General features: G+C 41.1%; 2 protein-coding genes across 2 annotated transcripts in view; one reads left to right on the top strand and one right to left on the bottom strand.

The window, feature by feature from the left end:
• Nucleotides 1–1,546: 1,546 nt before the first annotated feature.
• Nucleotides 1,547–9,754, top strand: LOC119892506 (hyaluronan and proteoglycan link protein 1-like). The gene is made up of 4 exons (XM_038704779.1): nucleotides 1,547–1,829; nucleotides 5,985–6,323; nucleotides 7,392–7,691; nucleotides 7,906–9,754. The coding sequence occupies exons 1-4, from the start codon at nucleotides 1,745–1,747 to the stop codon at nucleotides 8,193–8,195; spliced, it is 1,014 nt and encodes a 337-aa protein (XP_038560707.1). The 5' UTR covers nucleotides 1,547–1,744; the 3' UTR covers nucleotides 8,196–9,754.
• A 2,038-nt stretch (nucleotides 9,755–11,792) lies between these two features.
• LOC119892318 (versican core protein-like) overlaps nucleotides 11,793–25,563 on the bottom strand; it is a 56,431-nt gene continuing 42,660 nt past the window's right edge. The window contains exons 6-12 of the mRNA XM_038704521.1: nucleotides 18,879–18,992; nucleotides 18,618–18,731; nucleotides 16,703–16,861; nucleotides 16,336–16,418; nucleotides 14,196–14,340; nucleotides 13,864–14,046; nucleotides 11,793–13,752 (exon numbers count right to left, since the gene is read on the bottom strand). Coding sequence (XP_038560449.1) covers nucleotides 13,595–13,752; nucleotides 13,864–14,046; nucleotides 14,196–14,340; nucleotides 16,336–16,418; nucleotides 16,703–16,861; nucleotides 18,618–18,731; nucleotides 18,879–18,992 — 956 coding nt within the window. The 3' untranslated portion in view covers nucleotides 11,793–13,594. The remainder of the gene's footprint in view (nucleotides 13,753–13,863; nucleotides 14,047–14,195; nucleotides 14,341–16,335; nucleotides 16,419–16,702; nucleotides 16,862–18,617; nucleotides 18,732–18,878; nucleotides 18,993–25,563) is intronic.

Here is a 25,563-nt window from a genome sequence, read left to right as displayed (position 1 = left end):
ACACAAAAGTTTTCTTTCAAACACATGTTTGCCAGACTTTCAGGTTCTCACAAATGCCTGTTTGCTGGGAAGGAAGGAAGTGCCCGCTTTTAAACAGCAATCTTGCTGTCAACAGTAAAATTGCTACAATTGGGGTCTTCATTGGCTTTGAAATGCTCAGAGTATCTCACATATGCTGCCACGGTGCAGTAGTTGATTTCAGCTCTGGTTTGAACTCCCAGTCTGTCAGGAGTCTCTGTGCCCTCACAGTTGGGCCATATATGTTTATAATTTCACCCCAAATACTGGACCTATGGCTTTCTTACTTAACAGTTGTTTAGATTGCCAGGGGATTGTAGGATCTGAGGCAGAGGGGATGTGCCCAGGGCAAACTGGGACTTTAGAATATACAACAGAGGCCCACCATGAACTCTCTGCAGTGTCTGAAGGATTGAAAGAAGGGGCAGAGGAGATAAAGAGTGAGAGAGAGAAAGAAAAAAGTTTGGGTTGTTCCAGCTGTAAAAACTCCAGTGATGGAGTGGTCCAGAACAGCATCTGCAGTGTGTTGCTCCACTCCCAGCATTGCCATCTTTCAAAGACAATCCGGATGGCTGAGAAAACGTTTAGGAGAGACCACACAGGCCCCCTCTCCTCCTGGCAGGTCACAAATTCATGTCCTGCCTCCCTTGAGCTCTGCTCTGCTCTGTTACAGCATCAGAAACATGCTCATACAATTTACAATAACGGCGGAAGGGTGTAACTGTGTGGGTATGAGCTGACTTGGTCTCTTAGCTTCTTAGTTACAGATGTTGATAACTTTAAACTCATTCAAATAGGAAGGGGCACAGAGAAAAAAATTTCTTCAATATATGCTATAGGGAAAAGAAAGACAGGGAAGAGAAGAGTAATAAATAAAACAAGAAAAGGAGGAAAGGCAAAAGTAGGATGTGTAGGCAGACATTCTGTGTACATCATTTTTATGACCCTTTTACATTTAATGGTCTTGCATGAAACTATGAGCCAACTAAGCAGTAAAGTGACCATACATTGCTTCTATCACAAGTGTGTGTGTGCGTCTGTGTGTGTGTATGGTTAGAGGGAAGTGTTCAGGCCATTTACAGAGTTCAGAGTTATGTAAAAACAGAAATAATGGAATGGGGCATAAAACCTGAATGAATCAGCGTTAGTAGAGCGAAAACACACTGCAGCTACATGTCATGGGACAATGGATGTAATGCAAAATAATTTTTATAATTTAAGACTATAATTTACTCACTGCCTCTATTGAGGATAAATGCATATCTGATCAATTTCAGTGATATTACCGAAGTTGTATAATTTCTACAGGAATCATTGCAGCTTCACTTCTATCTAATATACATATTACTCTGAATAATTATCTACAGGTTAATTATCTGGAGTTTTCTGTACCCTTCATTCTCCCAAGGGAGAGGAGGGAGTTTTTCTTAAATAATGTGGCAAAGGGGAGCCAAAGGGGGGAGTGGTCTCGACCAGGCTGGGCTCCAATAAAAGGCACTTGTCTGGACCTCTGAGGAGCCCAAACTTTCCAGTAGCACCACAGGCGGCTGCTGCACAAAGACAGACAGCGAGAGGGACAGCTAGATGAATAAAAATTAAAAGAGAAGAAAAACTGCTCAAGCTATCATTTGGCTCTCCTAAAATATTTTAATAATTATTTTCTTTTCTATTGTTATATTTATATTTTTATTGAAGAGGGCCCTTTCTGTGGAAAAAAAAAGAGAAAATGACGAGTCTGCTGTGCATCACAATACTCTCCCTGACCCTGGCTGGCAGTGCATACAGTCAGTTGACTCTCCCACAACTAACAGGTAAGATTACATTTATGTAAAAAAAAGTTGTTGGGGGTTTATATGTGTCTGTTACCACCTTTTGTGAATGCATGTGTATGTATGTGTGCATTGAGACAAAGAGGTACATTACATTAGGATGAGCTGTGTAGGGAAAGGACCTGAGCAAAGTGGTACAACAGCTCAGGCTTGTGTAACAACAGGGTCATTGTAGCAGTAGGTAACAGAGTCGTCTCTGGGGTAACACACACACACACACACACACACACACACACACACACACACACACACACAGATAGACACAGTGTGACTCATCACTAGCTCATTGACTTGCTGCGTACAGACCAGCACAGCATGGACTGGCTGGTGAAAACTGTAAATCACCCTGTCATTCACAGTGGCTCACTGCTGGCACCACTGAATGAGGACCACACCATACATAATACTACTGGTTGTACCCTTGAAATGGGAAGTGCCTCAGTGGCTGAAACTAGTCTAGTAGTGCTGATCCTTTTTTGGATGTAAATTCCTACTGAAGTTCAAAAACGGTAAAGAAATTCCTACAGCAAAGTCTTGACCTTTTGTCATTTTATGTGTTGTCTGTCTTTTTCCAGTGGCAGACAGAAAATGAGAACCTAGAAAGATGCCTTATCAGAGAGCATCTACACTCCATCATGAAGCTGTTACAATTCAAATCCACACCTGTCAACAGGATGACACATGCTGCTACCGCAAGCTATAAAATACCAGAATAGATCTACCGCTGTGGTGACAGAAAAAAACAAAAATTGCTAGCTACAGTAGAAGACCTCGTGTTATATGAGTGAAATTCAATGCGCTTTCAGCTGCCCTGCAAGCTGACTCAGTAGTCAGATTAAGGGGGGTCTCAGCTCTCTCTCTTTCAGGATGGGGAGGAAATGGTTTGTCTGTGGGGAGAAAGTTTGACTCTGGGAGGAGATTATGCTTTTTTATCCAAAACGTGGAAATTGCTCCCATTGGCCAGTGATGTCACAGGTGTGTGTCTGCGTATATGTGTCTATACAGTACATGTGTGTTTATACATGACCTCACTGTCTGCCTTATGTTGAAAGCATGGCTCAGCTCTGGCCAGCTCAATCACTGTTCCATACAACACAGCTTTTATTAACCACATGAGCAGTGTATTCTCTATCGATTCACGGGGTGTTGCCTGTCCTTATACCTACTGACTCTTTCTGGCACTGGGAGCTTTTGGAAATCTGCCATGGTAACAGGCACCAAGACAGGAGAGAAGTTAAGATTAACGACCCGCAGCCAAATGTATGGAGCCCCATGCTGAACAGCAGCCAAATGACTCTGGTTTTCCCTGCAAGGTAATAGTCTGTTAAGTCTAATGCTTACTGTAGTTGTTGGTTACTGAGGCTTGGCCCGGTTGCTAGGGTTGGGTGGGAAAAGGAGCTTGGCCAAAAATTTGCTGAGGCTGGGGGCTGAGTTGAAAATCTGTTAAGGCTAGGAGATGAGATGTTGATGGAGCCATGTTTTGGTGCTATTGCATTTATGTTGATTCACAAATGTCTGATGACAGTCTACTGTACTGTGCGTGTCGTGCTGGGGATTGCATATGTGTATCCATGTGAGAAGTACACAGCAGGGAAGCAGGAAAGATTTTATTGGAATTAGTATGTAGGAGTTGGCCTGCTGTGTTTGTCCCAGCTGTGCTTGTTAATTCTTTCTCCATATTGACACAAGCGGGCCAGCAGCAGAAGAGCACAAAGCTGTGGGATTTTGTAAAGAATCTCGTATAGCTGCTCTGTGAGAGGGTGTGGCAAATTGTGCACACCCCAATATAAACATGCAGCGACTGCTCTCTGATGATTTCCATCCTTTCATAGATGAGGGATTTGAGCCAATTAAATATTTTGTTCATTCAATAACTAAAAGTGCAAATTATGCTTAAGGGTTTAACAGCATAATTAGACCCTTGTAGTTTCAGAAAATATGGGTCACTGAGTAGACTTAGACCGCTGTAATGTGGTTTACAGTTCAGTGTTATAAAGAAGCAGATGGTTCCAATCTCTTGCTAATGCAACCTTTAACAGAGTGAGAGAGAATTGTGCTCTGTCATAAAATGGCAGTAGGTCTTGGCTAGAGTTGCAGTGCTTTTTTTATTGTCATGCATATGTTTACATTTACTTCTTTGCCGTGTTTTCATGCCCAGCTGTGTTCCACAAAACTTTCAGATAGAAACTGGTCAGAATTATTTGACGACCCATTTTTATGTTGAATGTGACAATTTGGCCCTCACCTTTGACCTCAGAGACTCTTACATAAATAGGATGTGGTGTGAGGTGTGACAAAGAAGAGAAAGGCTCCCTTCTCTTCCTGAAAGCCTAAGTACACATAACAGGCTGTTGCTTTATGAGTGTGGTGTGCCCACATGGTTTGGGCCACATTCTCCTGTGGGGCATGTGTCTGCTGGTAACTGCGAGAGCAAGGAAAGAGTGTGGAATTACTTTCAGCATGGCCTGTCTCTCTGTCTGCTACTGCTGTCTCCCAGGCATCATTACCAAGCTTGTTTCAGAATTTATGACATGTGTAAAAGGCAGAGTTCTTTATTATGCTTTCATTTATTGATCTATAAGGTATTAGCATACAGTAATTCATTCCAGGCTCTTTTCTCAGCATCATGTTGGCGCTGTGATGTTTAACCAATTCCATCCTTCCGTCTCACATTTCAGAATTACAAACCACATCCAGCAGTTGGTTTTCATCTCCAGACAGAACAGTGTTTCCAGAAGACAGTACAATGAACCCCTTTATTCTTTCTACTCTAATTTTCAATGTAAGATATAGATATATGGAATTTTTCAGGCAGAAATGTTGGATGGCATCACATCTGGAGAGCTGGTGTTGACGTCACCACCTTTTCACCTGTGCCAGGGCTTTTGATGAGCAGTTTAGTCATTCTGGCTCTCTCAGGTCAATCACGCTTCATACAACTGCTACTTGTGCAGAGTGCAGAGAATTTATGAGGCACAGTGAAGCTGTAAGTCATTCCTCACTGACAGAATGGGCAAAAAGGAAACCCTATCCCGACTGCTTTTAAACTCACTGCACTGCTTTCGAAGACATTAGTTATAAGCACCACAAATGGGTGTTTCCCAGGTCATAAAATACCTGTCATCTTGTTGACCAGTCAAGAGGCAAGTGAAGCTACTGGGTGTGGTAACTGGGCAATAGAAGTAGTCTCTGGCATATGAAAAAGTTTGCAGTCTAATGAAAGAAATGAAAAAATGGAAGACAAAGTGGCACAAGGTTGGCTTTAAGGTTAGATTAGGTCTGTCAGCAGTGCTTCTGCTAATTAAATCCTTCTGCGGGAGAACTCAATACTAATTATCTGAGCATCACTGAACAAAGTTGAGACATGCGTACACTGTGTGTCTGGAATGGACAGTTTAGCTGTCTCAGTGTCACTCCTCCCTGCATGTACATGTGTGTTGGGGAGCAGGTTGTGGGTTGATCACAGCAAAAGGACTGACTGTTATTTTTGAAATACTAGACGTGGCACTCAAGAGATGATGTTGAAGCACTGAACATGGATTCAGCCAAAAAAGTACTTGGTTGCGTAAGATTAATAGTTATGTTTGTAGCTGTACAGCTAAAAAGCCAGTTGATTTACTCAGTTATGTAATTAACATATAATCGTACAAGCCATGTGCTTATTGCAGAGTTTGACTCTACTTATAAAGTTGATTGTTCAAGGCTGTACCTGTGGTGGTGGGTGTCAAGAGTCGTGTACATAACTCCATCTGGTGCTTATTATTGCTTGGCAAAGGCCAACCCTTGCTGGTTGGGGTCTTCTTAACTATGCAAAGCCTGTGAGGTCTAAACATGGAGGTCAAGGAGATTGTGGGAACCCATGGTGAGACGTACTGTAATTGATTTGCCGTTTTGAGTCAAAGGGCAAAAATGACAGATTAATAAAGAAGGAAGAATTGGGAAAAGCTGTGTTTGGGCATTTGCCTTTTTTGAACTTTTGCTGCTTCAGTTTCATGCCAAGCACAAAATCAAAGCAAAGAATTGTGGAAGCAATCTTTGGAATCAATGCGCACAATATAAAGCTTACATAGCTAAGTATCATAAGCCTGATCACCACAAAACCCCAGTAAGCTTATATCATGTTTTTCTCTTTTCCAGTTACAGTTTATGCTGACGTGGGTACCAACGTCACCCTGCCCTGCCGACTCCAGTCCAGGGACACCATGTCATTTGGTAGAATGCGAGTCAAATGGACCAAGGTGGCAGATGATGAAGCTCTGAATGAGGATGTGCTGCTTTCAATGGGATTGCACAAGAAGATCTATGGAAACTCAGAGGGCCGTGTCTTTTTGCAGGAACTCGACAGTGAAGATGCCTCCTTAGTAATAACTCAGGTCTCCATGGATGATAGCGGAAAATACCGCTGTGAGATCATCAAAGGGGTAGAAGACAGCACACAAGAGATTATCTTGGAAGTGCAAGGTGGCCTTACTGACGGTAAATGCAGTTTTAAAAAGAAATATCTGTTCAGAAAAGGATGAGTTAATATGACAGCTGTGATGACATTAGGAGCTCTTTGACCATCATCATGTTATGTGTCGTTTCCCTGTTAAAATGCCTAGTTCAGTGTTAATCATATTCTTGAACAATGTTTTTCTTTGTTTTATTGAAAACATCTACTTTTCCTGTGGAAAATAAGAACAGACTGCTTGTGCTGATTTATCCAAACCGATGTAATGATTCAGTCAAGATAACATTTGAATACAGTTCAACATAAGTAAACAGAAACAGATTTTCCATTTTTTTCCGGTCCATATCCTCATACATCTGACTGCCTCATCGATTTCTTTAATTACTGAATTGTCTTCCTTTTAAAATATGCCACGCAAAGAGAAACTGCTTTTCATGCAAGTTAGGGTTATTTACATATTTATGCTTGGAATCCTGACACTTCGCATGGTGACACACTAAATCATTGCATTATGTTAGAGCTCTTCTGCACCAAAGGACAGCTCCCACCCATCTTTTGTTGATAGTGTTTCACATGTGGGAAGGATCAATATGGGTGGAGACTGGACGTGTACATACATTTTTAGACAAAGTGGGAACTGCATACTATTAACCTTGTACTACTTTGATGTAGCTGTAAAATTTTATATCTGTTAAAAATCTTTTGGTATTCATAAAATACAGTTGATCATGTACTGAAGTAAAACTATGAGGAATTAAGGAACCATGATGAGTAAACTATCAGAGCATTTCTGCAAGTAAGTCTGCAGCATTGTGTACATGCATACGTAAATTGACTTTTGAATTATAATTTTTCTTCTTCTTGTTGGATCCATGCAGTTAAAGCAGTTCAAAGTACCTTTCTTTGATCTTTAATGCCACAGAACCTAAAACCTAGTTTGCATGAGGTGATCTTTTCTTCAATGCAGAAGGATAGACAAGAACAAAATTAATGAGTTAGCAAACTCCCGACTTATAGGCCTACAGTCACTAACATAGACTAACTAAACTAAACATAGACTCATCGGTTGACATAAACTCTTCTTCCTCTCTTAGGTGTTGTGTTCCCATACCACCCCCACCTGGGCCGCTACAACCTGAACTTCCACGATGCTGTGCAGGCCTGTATTGGCCAGAATGCTGCGGTCGCCTCCTTTGATCAGTTGCTTGAGGCCTGGAAGGGTGGCCTGGACTGGTGTAATGCTGGCTGGCTGAATGATGGCACAGTGCAATACCCCATCACCAAACCCAGAGCGCCTTGCGGTGGCTCCAACAACGGGCCTGGCGTCAGAAACTATGGTCACCGTGACAAAAAGAGCCGCTATGATGTTTTCTGCTATACTTCTTCTTTAGAGGGTGAGTTTTTGATTCACTGATTCATTAAGTTAGTTATTAATCATTTGTGTGGTGTACCAGGGAACATATTGCCATGTATGGCCTTGCTTGGTAGACCAATACGGAAAAAATATGAACTAACTCACAGCTGCTTGAATCCATCTATCAAGAAAATATAGAAAAAAATAAAATATAGTTCCTCTGCTGATTGCCTGTTTTCTTTCCATGCTGTCAGGACAATTCTATTGGCTGGTCCAACCCGACAGGCTGACCTTTGACGAGGCTGTGGAGGCTTGCATAGACGATGGTGCAGAGATCGCCAAGGTGGGCCACATGTACGCTGCTTGGAAGCTTGAGGGTTACGATCGCTGCGATGCTGGCTGGTTGGCTGATGGAAGTGTCCGTTACCCCATCTCCAGGCCCCGCAAGAACTGCAGCCCCACAGAAGCTGCGGTGCGCTTTCTTGGATTCCCAGACAAAGGTCAAAAGTCTTATGGTGTCTATTGTTACAAGGCTGCGAAGTGAGTGGGCAAAATAAGAGTGGGTCATAACCACCAAAGAGCAGCCAACAACCACATCTAATAAAATCAACAGTAAGTCAGAAAGAATTTGGATCATAACCAGCATGAACTCAGTACCTTTCTGAAACTGTGATAACACTTTTTAACTCCTAAAAACAAATACAGTCTATCTTACATCCATATGCAATGAATGACAAAATATTTTGTAGCCATTACGTTTTGTTTTTCTCTCACTGTACATTCATTCATTTTACACAGCTTGTTGGGGAAAAGGGAACATTGTTAAATGTATGAGTAATGCATCAGAGACAAGAACTTGATGAATGTGAAGCATCATCTTGTTGGCAAGCTTGGTTTGTCCTCGAATGATTAGATGTGTGAAGGTAAAGATTTAGAGCATTGATGCTCATGTGCAGATGATATTTGCTGCTTTAAAATACATAACAAGTAAATGTGATATTTTATACATTTATTAAGAGTCAAATCAATAAAAGTCCTTGAGCTATTTTTTCACCTCTTAAACTCTAGAAAAGTTTTTCAACCAGAGAAAGTCAAATATACTGTTTAACAAAAAAACAATAAAATGAATGTAAATGTCTTGATGGACTGTGACAACTATTCTGCATTGATAGCTCCAATTAGAACTTCCACTTCCACTTCCAATTACAATTTGAAAGACATTTGACTATTGTAACCTCATACAGTATTTTTTTTTAGGTTAACAAAATGGGTTTTTTCAAACTTTTAAATGCTGTTTGTCACTATTTTTTACGTGTCAATAATGCTCTTTTTAATGAAAAAAGTATAGTTTCTGTCACTTGTAGATTTTTTTTTGTGTGCAGTTTTCAGACAACTTGGATCAGGCACATACAAAACAGCAAGATTTCAGCCGAATAGTAAATGCAAAGAACTACAGATCTTCCCTGTTGGCCAAATCAACCCTGACTGTCTAACAGTTTTAGCATTTCACCAAAATAGACAAGAAATTTAATATTACAGTAGTTAGAAGTACAACTAACAAATGTATGGGCTGCTGACTTCTGAGTTTCGCTAATTCATACTGAGGTCATGAGTGGTGTATGGGACATTTCCATTAATACTCTTACCTGGGGTAATACTGATGATCAGCTACACTAAACAAGGATTTGTTCATAGTCATGCTGTAGTGATTGGATCTGAATATCTAAAGAATCAAAACCAACAAAAAATCTTAATATTTTCCTGCAACAGTGGGCATTTGGACATACAGAGCTGGTAATCTAAATGTGCGCCACAACCAGAGATAGCCCCCTTTTTAGGATTCAATTACAAAATTAATTTGATATTTTGTGTTTTGCTTTTTGTTACATTATCCCTTCCTACTTGTTCTAACCCTGGACACTGACATATGGTACTTACTACAAGTTATATGTGGTAATATGGCATTGTTTGTTCAAGCAAAACTTAAAAATGTCTGTCCTGCATGTGCATTTGTACACACTGACACAGGTATTTTTGTATCTTATTGCCATGTACCTTTTTCAACAAAGCAGTTTGAAATAAAGAATACAAGTTTTAAATACATTTTGGAAAGAGTCCCTTTTTTAACAACGAACACTTTTGTTACCACTGGAACCAATCCACATGTATTATGTGGAGATACACAGGTTTTTGCAAAGATTTAAACAGTATTGTTTAAGCCGCCAAATTAGGGGCCTGTCTGGCATGAACCCATGTCATTGAGAGGATTTAAGATTAGACTCTTCTTTCATTTATTTATTCTTTGGCATTTTTTTATTCAGTGCCAGGCTGCCAGCCCACCACTAGACAAAGGGAACAGTACCGCAGTCTTAAAGAGTGCTTGTGGGAATGCATGGGAATGGGGTCAGATTTAGGTTAATACAGCAGTGAAATGCCAGACATTTGCAAATGTGTGTGATGGTGAAAAGTCCATTAGCCCAAGAAGAAATAGAGAGATTGTGTAGAACTTTTCGTACTTTTTTTCGCATAGAAAATTATAATAATGATGTTGAATTCTCAAATAAAGTCTAAAGTTCTACACACTTGTGAACCAAAGTGAGCTAGTCTTCTATTCTTTCTGTTTCTGGGTGTGTTTCTGCTGGTAGCAGACAGTAAAATCGATAAGCAGTTGCTGTAGTTGTTGCCTGGATGTTGCAGGAATGATGCTGAACATTTAATTTGGTTTGCTACTGTGGTTTCAACCAATCAAATATTGTGCTGCCTTTCAGCAAGCCGGATTAAACTATATTCCAAATGCTTGTCACTTAACCATATCCTGATTAAGTAACTTGACAGGGAAATAGAAGGGTAATGAGTGAATGATAGATACTTGGCATCAGACTAGACAGAGTCTGAGGCCCCAAGAAGCTAACAGGAAGAGCCAGGGTGCATTTTCTTTCCAAAACAATCCTAGAAAGCTTGTTAAATCCCAGAGAGACCTGGGCTGAGAGGTCTATGTTTTTTCCACTGATCACCCATGAGACATCTGCATTTCATGAGGCAAGAATGTAGGTTTTACTCTTGCTGGGGCACCCAGGAGCAGCCTTTAATCACGAGCCAAGTCTCCTCTAATGACAGAGTGGGCAGTCACAGTGAAAACCACAGTAGCCCCAAATTACACAAAGATTACATCGACCAACTTGATGTTATTACCCTGGTAAGGGTGCTTTTTGCTATTAGGCAGTGTCAATGTGAACTTCAAATCACTGCTGTATATGGAGGCACTCTGGGAATAGTGGTGAATTGTAAGGTACTCAAAAAGCATCTGTTTTTACACCAAGGGAATTCATCTGTTTCCTTAATGCACTGCCATGTAGGCATAAGAAGTATTTGGCATTCAAGAGGAGCAACATACAGCCATGCTATGGACTAAAAAAACTGTAGCGTGGTAGGCTGCACTTGTATAGGACCACAGTTCTGCAGCATCAGCCATTTCAGCATATGCATCACTTTTCCCTAATCCAGTACTTACTCCATATGTTTGCTATAATTCACATTGCCACTACCTATCAGCTCCTCATAAATTTACCGTCTGTCTACGAAGAGCATGCCTGATAGGTTTTTCAGATGTGTCAGATGTATGTGCGAGACACTGCAATACTTTGAAAATGGGACTTTGGTATAATGTTCTACTGAGAGTGACTGTGATTTACAGAATTCAGTGTAAATTCAACACATTATGTTTAGTTCCCCTGTGTAGGTGTTTTACAGAAGGAAATTAAATATCTACCCCTATTCCATGGTTCATGGCTAATAGCACTGCCTGCTGGTGAAACCACCACACTACTTACTCCAAACAAAATTGACCTCAGTACAAGAGGATCAACAACAGGGACACGTTCCAAGCATGCAAGAAAGAAATACTGTTAAAAGGTTTGCTACTTCATCAAAGTACTTCAGTACAGAAAGACAAACTATGGGCAATTTAGACTCTCAGTTCCACCAAACCTGCATGTCTTTGAAAACTGTCTTTGAAAACAGCATCTGGAGAAAACCTACACAAACACAAAGAGAACATGCACAAACACTCAACTCACTCAAACACAACAGTGTTCTCAGTGCCTTTCCTGTTCTGTAAAAAGTCCAAATTAAATGTATATAATTAGTATATAATATCCATATATTTTATTTCTTTGATGATTTAAAGCAGGAGAAAAAACAGTTTGATCTCATTAAAAAAATTACAAACATTCACATTGTAAAATAAAAAACAAACTGTTATAAATATAAAATGATATTATATGCACATTAAGGCTGAAACATATGTGCACACACAAACATTCACAGGCAGATAAAACAAACATATTTTTCCCATAAAAACAAATGGAGGTGACACATGTAGCCATCCACAAATATTTTGTTAATGTTACAAAACAACATTATTGCAGCCGATTGGGCCCCCCGTATTATTTGGTGCACTGCCTGCATTAAAGATGTAAAAAGACATATAAATCCATCGTACCATAATTTTCCATCTTTAATGCAAACAATTTAGACAGTCTGTGATTGTGGCTTGTCTCCTGTTTAACATGCAATAATAATATATGAAGAGCACTGCTGGGTCAGATGACAGCATCATATTTTACCTGTCAGTATAAAACAAGTAAAGAGATCAAGAGCAGCTTGAAAATAAATTATATGCATCTCTGCCTAAACAGCCAGTTACGTTCAAGTCTTTTTGAGTGTTTCACAAAATACATTCTCTCAATGGCTGATTCCAAGTGACCACGGTAACAGAAAAGTTAAGTGTGCAGAAGAAAAGTATAAAACCATCACAAGCTACATCACAACTGCAACAGATGAAAGCAAGACTCTTTGGTGTGTAATTATGAACAGCATAACAGTTATTGTAAACATGCTGCAACAACTAATTGGAAATTATTGTAATTAATATAAGTGTATTATCACTGAACACACAAGCAGAAAATACAGGCTACTTGAGCCACACATCCCTTCTTTCATTTTAAAATAATTGATGGGCATCAATTTCCATCAGTGGATAAAGGCTTTGTTGGTAAGTACTTAAAGAGCATTCTCTCATATAAAATTGCGAAATATCATACAAAAGAAATGTCAGTAAGTTTTTAAATGTTCTCTCAATTAAAATTTAAAATTTAAAATTTTATTTTGACATGACATCAACGGCATCCAGAAAAGGCTGGAGCTAATGAAAGGTGGTTATTTAGGACTTTGAAAGCTGTCACCACAAAGAAGGTCTCCAGCAGTTAACTGAGCAATTGTGTGGGTGTATTAATCTGGAATCTGAAAAACAACTATAACTACTACTAATATTCTACTAATGTAAACAATTATTCCTTTGCATGATCAGTCATTGCCACTGATGCCTCTATTTGTGTTCTGAGAAGCCAAACTTGGATCTCTTGACATAGAATAATCATAGTTAACAATTTGAGGACTTCAATATATGTATGCATATGCATGCATGATCATTAAAATGAAGTCCAGCTTAAAACAGCACGATAACATGATGAGCTAAAATTTCACTTTTTTTTCTATGAATAAGGAACACTTACGGTGATTTTAAATAGCACAGTTGGTGTACAAAAGTAATAGACAACAGCCATGACTGTATGATTTGAAACGCTAAGGACAAAGAAAAAAACATCTGCAGTTTAAAAAATAATGATGAATGTACTTTTTGCTTTTCCAGTAGCCCGCTGAAAGTATTCTATCTACATTGACATCGTTATAAAACAGTCCCCCTTGATAAGAAAAGTCATGCGTCAACATCTCTTTAAAAGGCACTTCATAAGATTCCATCGTCATCCAAAATGCAAGAAAACTGCAGGTTATTCTCTTGGTTTCTTTGAGAGTTTTCTCTTGTGCTTTTTTTTTGAGAATCCTTTTCATCTTTACACAAAGCTGCGCCATGTAACATGGCAATCACTGTCTCTTCCGCTTATGTTCAGTCCTGTCTCTCTTTCCCCGGTAGCGCTGATGGTGAAAGCGGAAGGCCTCATTCGGCCATCTCTTGAAGTTGTTGATGCTGTAGAGACCATTGTGTTGATGTCTTCTGACAAAGGTCCTCTGATAGCTTGATGCTGTCAGAGAGAAATCATATGTTAGCTATAAAACAATGATAGTGTTTGTCAAAGTCCTACACACTGGGAGAACAATGTCTGTCTATTGAGAGTAATACTTGCTTTACTTACGATTCATGCAGGAGATTTTAGGGCTATCCCATCGTCCATCCCCACGACAACGGATAGTTGGGACGTGCCTTTGAATAAAGCCTCTCTGGCACTGGTACCTCACCAGCGAGTTGATTTCATACCTCTCACGCTTCTTACCAAAGGTACGTGCATTCTCCACCAGAGGCGGCTGGCTACAGGCCACTGAGAATCAGAAGTGACAATAACATTAAAGTGAGGACTTTATGGTAACAGAAGACTCCATCCGATTTGCATATTCTCCTTTCTAAATTTATGTATTCAGTTAAGTAAGAGATGAGAGATTATTTGTGCTAATGCAGCAGTCTTTTTACCTGTGCCCTTCTTGCAGGTGAAGGTGAGGTGATAGTTGCAGGGAACATCATTCCACTGGCCGTCTTCATGCCATATCATCACTACACAATCCTCGCCAGAAGAAAAGAAGCTGTCGGGCTGGTTGGGCCTCCAGTTTTCATATTGCTGAAAAACGATCAGAGCATGAAGAGTAATTTAGGTTTTATATGCATTATGATGGGTTTTGTGTCATTTAAAAGACCTTTCTTTGAATGTAAATGTATAAAACACACATGTAAGGTTTAGAATTAGAAAACACAGAAATTATTAAATTATAATTTAAAAATCATTATAACCTATTTTAGGGGCAGCAGTTGTTTATTTTACGTAGGCTGCAATTTTAAGAAATGGCCACAAGAGAGAGCAACCGTATCTTTCTAGGAACTTAAACTTAGCAGCTTGGTGACCTCATCATAGTTCAGCTCTGAGAGATCCTTAAATTCTCTGTATAACTACCACATGGCACACAAGACAACACATTTATGAAATGGGCTTACTGTCTGAACTTTTTTCAGGAAGTTACATTACTATGCTCCAATCTCTACCAATAGAGGGCAGTGTTTTTTAACAAGTTTCTAAAAGGCCATACAGTCCCGTGCACTTTTATTAAGATTATTAATGAGCAACAATATTTCACACACTTGACATCGCTTCATATACTAGACATCAGTATATACAATATATTCTACAGGTACTGGAATATAAGGCTTTATGATAATGAAAAACTATTAAGTGTTATGTCATTACTAACATTACATGTGTAATTCTGCAGTCACAAAACTCCACACACACAGATATACATTTATACATTAATGTAGAATACACACAGCTGTAGTGCTGTGGGGCATTTAACCAGGAATTGACGCTACCTGCAGTCTTTCAGCGCATTCTAGGTTCAAACAGTCTCTTCAAAGCTGTGCCCCCCCACCCACTCCAATCATGCCCTGAGGCTGCTACTCTGTCATTATGGTTAACAAACACACCGACTTCCTGCTCAGCTCACTTCAAGTTAACAAATGGGTGACCCGTCAACTGCACAGCAGGCATGCATCCTCCTCAAAATAATCAAACAAACTTTGATAGCCCACACACACACACACACACCCACCCCCACTGATACACCAACCTGAGTGTTTCGGTGCCCTACTGTTAAAACTTTTCTCAAGATTTCACAGTTGTTAAGATTTCTCTCTCCACACACATATATGTACACACACACACACACACACACACATATATATATATATATATATATATATATACGCTCTGTTGCGAACTGGGCTGCCCTGCTGCTGCCTTGTAGTCCCTTGGTTTGTTTGAATCTTGAATTTAATCCATTGGAGGTGACCACCCACCCAGACCCCCTGGGCTGCTTCAATCCATTTTTTTCTCCAAGCACAGGTGCTGTCCATCTGTGTGTCTGCCTGCCTGGTGGCCCTTCCCCCGTGTGGCTGCCTGCTGGCCGGCCCTTCTGATGCGTCTGGGGCTTGTAGGGGAACATACCTATCTACGCCTGCCAAACTCCCCCTCTACACAGTGTCATTCACACCCTCATCACCCCTCAATCTCTCAGCTGAGAAAGAGTATCCATAGGTGGCCTGTGCTAATCTTTTAACCCCCAGGCTGCTTCTATGCTTCCCCTATCTCTGTTCCTAGAGGATTATCTTTGAAGTGAGGACATCAGTCTGTACAACACGGATGTATATAGTAATTAGCCACTTTCCTGTTTAGTAGCAAAGAGGCCCCCACTTGTGTACTGTTTTATAAACACTGCATTTATGAACAGTGTGTATTTCTCTGCCTTGTACATTATTTTACATTGAAATGCCATCTTCTTGCATTGTTGAAGAGTTTGGTTTTCTTGCACTGGGCTCATGCTGATTAAAAGGATCCAGTGGTGCCTTACAGTATGTTCTACATCAGATTTATTACAAGAGCAGTCACCCAACAGGGTGTAGCAATATGAGGCAGTGGAGAGTACGTCATGAGAAAGTCACCACAGCCCCTGAAAAAAACGACTCTCCCTAGATATCTGTCATCAGCCTTTCCCCCCAAATATTTACACTGTCTCTGTGCCATGTTTGTTGAGACAAGAATATGTGAGAAAGCATCCTATCTTACCATAGGCCTGCCGTCAGTCCAGCGGAAGTCACTGTCAAACATCTTATCATTCAGGCCGATCCACTGGTAGTCCTGTCCAAGACCTGCCACACAGGGTAGAGTGAAACCCAGCAGATTATGCTTCTCTGTTGCCATATGTCCTTTTTATGACTGGTCACTTACAGAAAGTGCAACAGGAAGAGAGAGAGAGCAATGGCATTTTTGATGCCTAATCATTTTCCTGCATTTATTGTACAACTATCTTTGTGTAATACATGTGGCTTTAAATGAGAACTTGTACTGTTTCAATCCTGTCACATAGGTTTCATAAAATAGGACTTGAACATGTTCCTGTACTTATGATGAATTATCTACAACTTTAACTTACGATTAACAAACTCTTGCTCTTCGTGGGAGAGGATGCTGGTGAGATGAGCCCCATGCATGCGACACTCTCTCTCTGCTGTGTCCCAGTTTCTTCTGCTGGGGAAGTACTTGTAGCAGTGGCCCTGAAACTTATGCCAGCCATAGTCACATGTTTCTGTATCTGATGGGATTGAAGACGAGAGGGAATCAGGTATACAGGAATGACTTATTCGCAACAGATTACCTGACATGAAATGTATTTTCAATATTTGTATATTTTCAAGGGACAAACTTTTAGATGTTACTTTCATCCATGCATCTATTTACCTCAGCACCTTAATATTCATAAAATAATGTTACTACTGTATCTAATCAAAATGAAAAAAGGAACAATGTGATGTAATCATTCTAACAGCCCCTAACATCAACAGTATAAGGATGTGGAGGCAAAAAGAAAGAAACCAGCTTAGTACCAAATACTACTTCACTGGCATTTATAAATGTTAATAATTTACAGTCACACTCGTTAAAGGTTAATTTTGGTATATTTTTAAGCCTATTTTCACAAATTTTGGTGTCGAAATGACAAGTAGGTACAATAAGTTTTGGAATCCGTGCAGTAGATGGCTTCAGCGGGCAGGCCGCAAACGTATTCCTTTGGGAGAATTGTGCCCGTCAAAATTATGTCCACAAAAAGTGCTTCTTTTTGCTACTGACAGGCTCAGACTGTTCATACGAGGTATCTGACAACATCATGGAAAAGATCCCTACGTGTAACACCCAGTATGACAGTGCAGTAAACCCCACCCCACTTAAGCATGGGTTTAGGCTTAGGTGGGGTGGTGGGGTATACATTTTACATAATTTCACCAAATATTTTGAGATTTTCCCAGTCACACCTTAATACCACCCTATCTTGACCTTCCCAATGACGTGTGTGACCCAACATATACTGCAGCAAAGTATATTTGTTCATCCGTCCCCTCCTTAATCCAGCTTCCAAATATTAACAGACAAAAAAAGAGGCAGAATCTTCAAATGAGTTGTTTCTCTTGAAGTTACTTTTTCTCCCGTTCTCCTGGCAGAACTTTCTAAGACAGCAGCTGTGTCTGAATACACAGTCTGGGTGTGATTCACTGATGAGTGATCCCCGCAAAATGTAGGGTGTAGACATTAATCAAGAGAAATCAGCCAAGGCAGATGATGCTCTGGGTTCAACACACTTGGGGTAAAAGTAGGGTGCAACTGGGAAATTAAAGTAACATTGCATGGATATGGGAACATCAGAATAAATTCATGCACTATATTCCAGAAATGCCTTGTGTAGATAATCTTGGTTACCCAGTTATTACTCAGGAACTTCATTGTAATTTCCAGCCTTATTGTTACAGATGGTCCTAGATAGACATATCAAGAAGTGACTTTAAGTCTTGCATACCAGCAGTGAAGTGTACACCACATCTGACGTACCAATAAGAACTGAAAGTCTGAAATAGGGTACACTGAAAATATGGCAAATGTTTCTGTGTGTGTGTGAAACTTGTGGAAACTAAAAGTCCATGGTGCTTGGAGTATCCCAGTCATATCACACATGACAGACCTTAAGGCAATACTAAACACAGACTGTAAAAAGTGACTGTGGTGATGAGATAAATATGGTGTTTATGATTCAGCTAATGCCTGGGAGAAACCTTAGACTTCTTGGTTGACTTCCCTGGCACTCAGGTAAGTGATTACATAAAGTGTCTAAACACATTATCAAATGCAAGACCAGCAATTGTTTATTCTATCAGGTCATATGAAAATAGTTTAAGAAGGCTAGACCCTTCAAGATGGCTGGAACCATTTACAACACAAATTAAAATTTTAATTAATCTGAACTAGAAAACTCAGAAATAATTTAGGGAGAGAATCCATCAGATTAACAACAAACTTACCCTCTTCACAATACAGCCCAGAGTAGCTTGGGAGGCACACACATGTGAAGGAAGCCAGCCCATCAACACATGTACCTCCATTGCGGCAAGGGTTTGACTGGCACTCATCAATATCTAGATAAGAAACAGACATAACGAATAAAAAAAGATAATCCTAGTACCTATGACAGTAAACTAGTTTTAGGATAAATTTGGTGCTTCTTGGGTGAAAGTTAATGAGAGAGATATTGTGAGAGGATTTTTTGATACACATTATCCTACCTGTTTCACAGTGATCACCGCTGTAACCAGGAGCACAGCTACACATGTAGATGCTGCCACTCTTGTAGCATGATCCTCCATTCAGACAAATGTTTTCTGAACACGAGTGAACTTCTGTTTAGAGATTGAGAAAAGCAAAATAAAAGTTGTTTTTAATGGAAATTTATTAGAAGCTTACACAGGTTGTTGTATTCCAATGAAAGCCATTTAAAGAAACGTACCTGGAATTTCAACAGTCTCGCCAACGACGGTGTACCCCAAATTCAGTCCTGTGTCAGGTAGCGCAGTTGTTTCCTCCCCTCCAGTGAGTGATGGAAGTGCAGTAAGGTAACTGTCCAGCGTGGTGGCTACAGATGTAACTAACGTTAGCTGGCTTTGTGCTTCAGATAGTGTCATTGTTGTGAATTCTGTATGGGTCCTATTGGGTATTTCAGTGTGAGGAGAGACATCACTCTCAATTTTGCCCATAACTTCCTCTTTCCCAGAGGTGCTTTCCACACTAGCAGACTCCATCTTTGAAGCTGTGGTAGCATTTACCTTGAATACAGTCTGGATTTCATCTGGGGACAGAGGTTGATGCTCTATACTGTCCATCTGTGGTTTCTTTGTAGTAATCATCTCTCCAGACACACTCTCAGAACTGACTGAACCACTTTCAGCCCCAGTACTAAGGACAGGGGGTGACACAGTCATGGCAGATGGAAGCTCAAAGTCAATATTCTCAACCTCATCACCATCCAGCTTAACAGTGCTTGCTGTGGGCATGCTTTCGTCTGAGCTGCTGGTGCTTTCTGAACCACTCTCAGAACTAGAGGAGGATGCTGTACCAACAGGAGCTGAGGCAGGAGGCAAGAAAGTGGTAACTGCTGCTGCTACTACATGTGACTTAGTTGCCTTTTCTTCTAAGCTACTCCCAGTACTGCTCACTGAGTCAACAGGATAACTAACAGATGTGTGTGAAACAACAGTTGTTGTTGGAATGAACACTGCTACTTCTCTTGGTGTTGTAATTTCATTGTACTGTGGAAGTGATTCAACTATGTTGGGGTCTGATGTTTCATAATCTGGGATCAGGTCATCATCTGGAGATAGGTCAATCTTTGAACCACTTGAAACCTGATCAATAGTGGGTTCAACTGTCCTATCTTCCACTGAAGCAGATATAGCTTTAGCCGCTGAAGAAGAGCTGGCGGTCACAGTTGTTGATTCTGTAATTTGGCTTGCTTCATGACTTGCAAACAAAGGGCTAGTTGTGGTCAGCGATACATCCCGAGAAGAATGATCAGTGTGAGGGTGGTGTGCCAGTGTGATCTCAGACCTGACCTGTTCAAATGACTTCTGGGGAGTTGTCATGTGCTGCACAGGGGAAACTGTCGTGACATATTTGACCATAACTTCAGGCTGTGATGATGCTGATGCTGAAAGGACATTTGTATCCTCTGTAGTCTCTGAGCTTGTAGAAATTTCTGAAGCATGTGTAACACCACTGGGTTCGTGTGCACTTGTTAGGTCTGCATCTTGTCTCTCTTTGCTTTCAGAATCTGTCAATCCTGTCTCAAGAGAAGTTGGTGTCTTTGGTGACTTGACAGTGCTGGTCAGAGCATGGTATCGTGTTGCATAAGCTTCAGTGATGAAGGTCTCAGGTGACTTCTGACCTAAGGTTTGCTCATATGTAGATGATTCTGGCCTATCTGTTTGTGTGTTTCCCATCTCAGATGACAAAGTGCTGGTGATAATATCCAGTTTAACACTACTGGACAGGGATGAAACAGCTGGAGTGACAGAGTCAGAATCAAAGACAGTAAATGTCTTGTCAGCTGAACCTTCTTCTGATAAAATGATAACACTGGTTTCTGTTGATACAGAGATCTCCTTACTTTCTGATGATGTCTTTTCATAACTGGAATCTTCTCTATCAGTTGACATGGTTGTCTCAAGTGACACTGCAGTTGATTTCTTAGTTGGAGAGGGGGAAGTGGCAGTTTTTTCACTCTCTCCTATCACCATTTTGGTTGACGTTATTGATGACCCTGCAAAGGCCACTTGACCAGTAACATCTGAAATGGAAGCCACAGATGGAGTATATACAGTGCTGAACAGTGAAGACAAAGTTGGGGATGGAATATTTAAAAGTGAAGAAGTTGTTGCCTCTAGTGTTTGTTCACTTGAACTCTCTGCAGATGTTTCCACTAAGTTTAAGTCTGTAGATGATGCAGTCTCAACAGCAGTTTGGGAAGTTACATCACTAGGTTGAAAGTGCTGGCTTGCCTTCTCACTGGGAAACAGTGGGCTGGTTGTGGCCAACACAGTTTTCTCAGATGAGATGTCAATGTGGGGATGATGAGTGAACGTGATCTCAGACCTGGCCTGTTGGAAGGACACCTCGTGTGGTGTTATATCTGGTTCTGGGACAAAAGTGGTGACAAACTGAACCATCACACCAGGCTTTGAAGTGTTTTGTAGAGAAGACACTGTCGATGTAGAAAGGGATTCTTTTGTAGATACAGAGGTGATGTGGTCCCTTGTACTTTCTTCATGTGCTGGAGTTAATGTTGCTTCATCGGTACGGGGTGAAAATGTTTCTGACAGTGATGCTTTCTCAATCTCTGTGGTTACCTCACTTGTTTGTGTTTCATCCTTTTGGGTCATTGTGATGGGTTTCCCTGTGCTGAAAAGAGGGGATACTGGAGTGGCCACAGTTTTTTCACTCTCAGATCTCAATGTCTTAGGTGATGCAGTTGTGGTATCTGAGATCTCAACCCCAGAGCTCACCCCACCTGTGTTACTTGCCACTGAAAATGTATCAGTGCTGTAGAGAGAAGTTACCATTGTTGTGAATAACACTTGGTCCATTTTCACTGTACTGTGCAGAGGAGTAGCTGTCTGTGTCACAGGCTCTATCACATGAGTGTGAAAACCTGATCTATCCGTCTCAGTAACATCAGGAGAGGATGTGACCGTTGGCTTCTTAGAGCTATAAAGACTGGCAAAGTCTCCTGTGTCAGTTCTAGGTGAGGTTGGTGAGATTTGTTCTGCCTTCACTGTTGTAATTACACCTTCAGTGAACATGCTTTGGTTTTGGTCACCTGAAATCTCATCATCCGTATCTTCCATGTCAGGGGAAATAGTTGGTTTCTCAGTGCTGAACAGTGAAGAAACTGTAGATTTCACAGTCTTTTCAGATGCTGTCCCTTCACCCACAGAGAACGCTGAAGTTGTCCCTGAGGTTTCCACCGCAGAGCCTTCCTCAGTGGCATGGTCACCAGAAAATTCATCATCAGATGCTTTACTGGTTGGCTTCACAGTGTCACGTTCAGTGGACACTAGTGGGTGTGGTGTGACAGCAATTGAAGGTACAGTGGTTTGTGTGAAAATGGTTGAAGTTAAGGTTTCATCTGTTGTGCCTTGACTTGTGTCTGTAAGGACTGTGGGCGAGGAAGTCTTGGATATTTCTTTTTCAATTGTGCTGACAATATACTCTTCGCTGGATACTGGATTTACTGAGCTTGTGTCTGTTGTTTCAGTTGATGCATGAGAAGGCAAAGATGAAGAGGTGGCAATCTCAGTGACGGACTCAGTGGCATTTGCAGCAATATCCCTGCCTGAAAAATCATCCTTCATCAGCTCTGGAATTTGTTTGGTTTGAATCTTAGTAGGGAAAACTGTATCTGGTGTAGTTAAATCATGTGTTTCTTCAGAGCTTGACTTTGTCGATACAGTAGTAGCTGAGGTGGCCTGTGGTGAGGATGTGACTGTCTCTTCACTAGATGTCTCCATACTAGAAACAACTTCCACAGTTGAAAGTTTTGAAGTTACTGGTGTAGGAGTATAGGTGGCACCGTCAGTCCCTGAACCCTCTGTTTCTTCTGTTACCTCCAACTTTGGCGTCATTGTAACGGTTGTGACGCCTCCAAATTCCTCTGTCTGGATGGTTGGGTAAAACGAAGAAGAGGGAACTATGGAGATAGTATCTGCATTAATTATAGTATCATCTTTGGTGAAAAGCTCAGGAGTAGGGCTGCTTTCCCTCATACTGTCTGTAACTGCAGAGAACAGATCCTCATCTTTTGCATCCTCTGTGAATATGATGGTTGTGCTGGTTGATGGTTTAGACACATGAAGGACCATAGTAGGTGTTTGTTCAGTGAGGTCAGTCTTGGCTTGGCTGCTGCTGGGAGTAATGATCACAACCTGTTGGTCTGTAACGCTATGATATATAATGGATGGAATAGGGGTGGACACTGATGTGAACTCATCTTGCTTATGTTCACTACTGGAGCTTACTGTGGTGAAGTCAACTGAAGTGTGACTACTAACTGAAGCCTCACCTGTACTGTGGGTCATAGATGTATAGGTGGATTGCCTTATGTGCTCAGCTACGGTAACGTCTTTCCCAATGAACAAACCAGGAGGCTGTGTTGCTTCAGGCATGATGGGGCTTTCAGCATCTGGAGTAATTTCGCCCTCCTCTGAGGAAACCTGCTCATCAGAGGTTGGTGTGACTGAAACAAAAGTTTCAGTTTCACCTGTTGCTTCTCCGAATGTGATACTCTCCATCACTGATGGCTTGGTGAACATCTCCGTGGCGTGGTCACCGGAACTCTCTCCTTTTGTCAAAGTATAGGCTGCACTTGGTGTTGATGGAGACATAGACATGTTAACTGACTGGGCAGATGTAACAGCATATACTGTTGTTATGTTTGGCTTGTCAGTGCTGTAGAGAGAAGAAGCAGAAGTTACGGAAGATATTGGAATATCAGATGTTCCACTTTTATTCAGTGCTGTTGTTGTTTTAGGTTTCTCTGTGCTGAATAGGGAAGAGGCTGTACTCTTTGTACCATCGGCAGATGCACTTTCATGAGATGCTGCTGTTATTGTTGGTTTCTTCGTGCTGAATAATGAAGACACTGTGATTTCCACTTTAGTAAGCACATCAGTGGTATGGTTGCCTGAACCATCCTCTTCTGTGTACACTGAGCTTGTAACTGTGGAGGGAACGGCACTACTTATAGGTAACATAGACACTGAGGACATCTGAGAGAACATATCAGCTGAGCTCCCCTGAACTGCTGAAGTGTGCATTTCAGGAGACGTTCCTGTTGGCTTCTCAGTGCTGTAACGAGGCAAAGCTGCAGTGCCAGTACTTGTTTTTTGGGTAATCACATCGTCAATGGACGTATCTGCTGTTTGGTCATTTAAGATCTCCTCAGTGACAGTGATTTGTTGTGTAGCTGCTACAGTAGTGGATGTCAAAGGAGAACGCGTGACTGGTCCGAATGTAGTTGACCCATCAAAGAAGTCAACTGAACTCCCATCCTCCACTGCAGAGTAATTTGAGAAGACACCACTTCCCTGCTCAGTAATGTGAATCTCAGTGCTTGTCATGTGTGGAGATTGGGTTGATGATATAAATTCCTCAGTAAGCTGTGTTCTTGAGTAAGTTAAGGATGCAGCACTTAACATGTCAGATGCGCTCTGAGTCTCATCTATTTCAGTCTCATCTGTGGCCACAGTAAATTCACCCTGAGGTTTTGGGGTAGTCTCTGTAGATACTTCTGCACTAGATCCATCTGAACTTGACTCCAAATCATCCTCTTCAGGTGAGTAACCAGAGCTCTCTAAATCAAAGTAAGTAGAGGTTTCCTTTGAAGTAAATGTGGTGACACTGGGGATTGCCATGGGTTGAGAGGTTTCAAGTTTAGAGGAACCTGTTGTGGATGTAGAAGTCTCATCTCTTGAGGACACTACTTCAGTAGAATCATCACTTCCTGACTTAGACACTGATGCATTCATTGCCTCAATTGTGGTGGGAAATTGGGTAGCATCCGTAGACTCTGTCATGAACTGTGGTGAAGGTTGGGTTGATGATTCAGCACCAGGCTGTGGTGTGCTCTGAGTCTCAGCTATCAGACTTTCATCTGTTGCTCTAGAGAATGGAAATTTGCTTTGAGATTCACTGGAGGCTGTTGGTGGCACAGGTTTTGGTTTATCAGTACTATAGAGAGAAGACGCTACAGTTACATGAGATTTTAAAACTTGACTTGTTTTAGTTTCAGGAGATGCTGGTGTCAATAATGCTTTCTCTGTGATAATCACTGAAGACACTGTGGTAGTGCTCTTTGTTGTTTCTGCAGTCACTGCTGCTGCTGTCTTTGTGCTGATCATGGAAGAAACAGGAGTGGTGGCAACATCAGCTGAACCCTCTTCATCAGTGACTAATGACTTTGGGTATGTGGTAAAAGCAGTGCTGGTAGGCTTGACAGTTGTTCTCACATAGGTAGGTAAGGATTCAATTAATGTGAAGTTTGTGCTGATGCTGTAGTCCACTTCCTCATCTAGCTGTACTGAAGATGTGACACTTTGGGTCTCTGTGCTGAGAACAGATGAAGCTGTCACAGCAGAGATCTGAGCAAACATATCAGAGGTTTGGTCTCCAGATCCCTCTTCATGCACTATGCTAGCTGAAACTGCTGTGGGTTTTTCGGTACTGTGCAGAAATGAAGTAACATCAGTTGTTGAACTTGAAACTGATATACCTACACTTGTAACAGTTGCCATCATGGGTTTCTCTGGGCTAAATACAGAAGATGATGAGATTTTGGTGGGGACAGGAGATAGAGGTTTCTTGGTGAACATATCATCAGCAGTTTGACCTCCAGTACTTTCAGTAGTTGTGATCACAGAG

Source organism: Micropterus salmoides, unplaced genomic scaffold (assembly GCF_014851395.1).
Source record: "Micropterus salmoides isolate LMB-PRFRI ecotype aquatic unplaced genomic scaffold, ASM1485139v1 Ms_hic_scaffold_7, whole genome shotgun sequence".
Lineage (NCBI taxonomy): Eukaryota > Metazoa > Chordata > Actinopteri > Centrarchiformes > Centrarchidae > Micropterus > Micropterus salmoides.
This window is presented reverse-complemented; position numbering and strand designations above follow the sequence as displayed.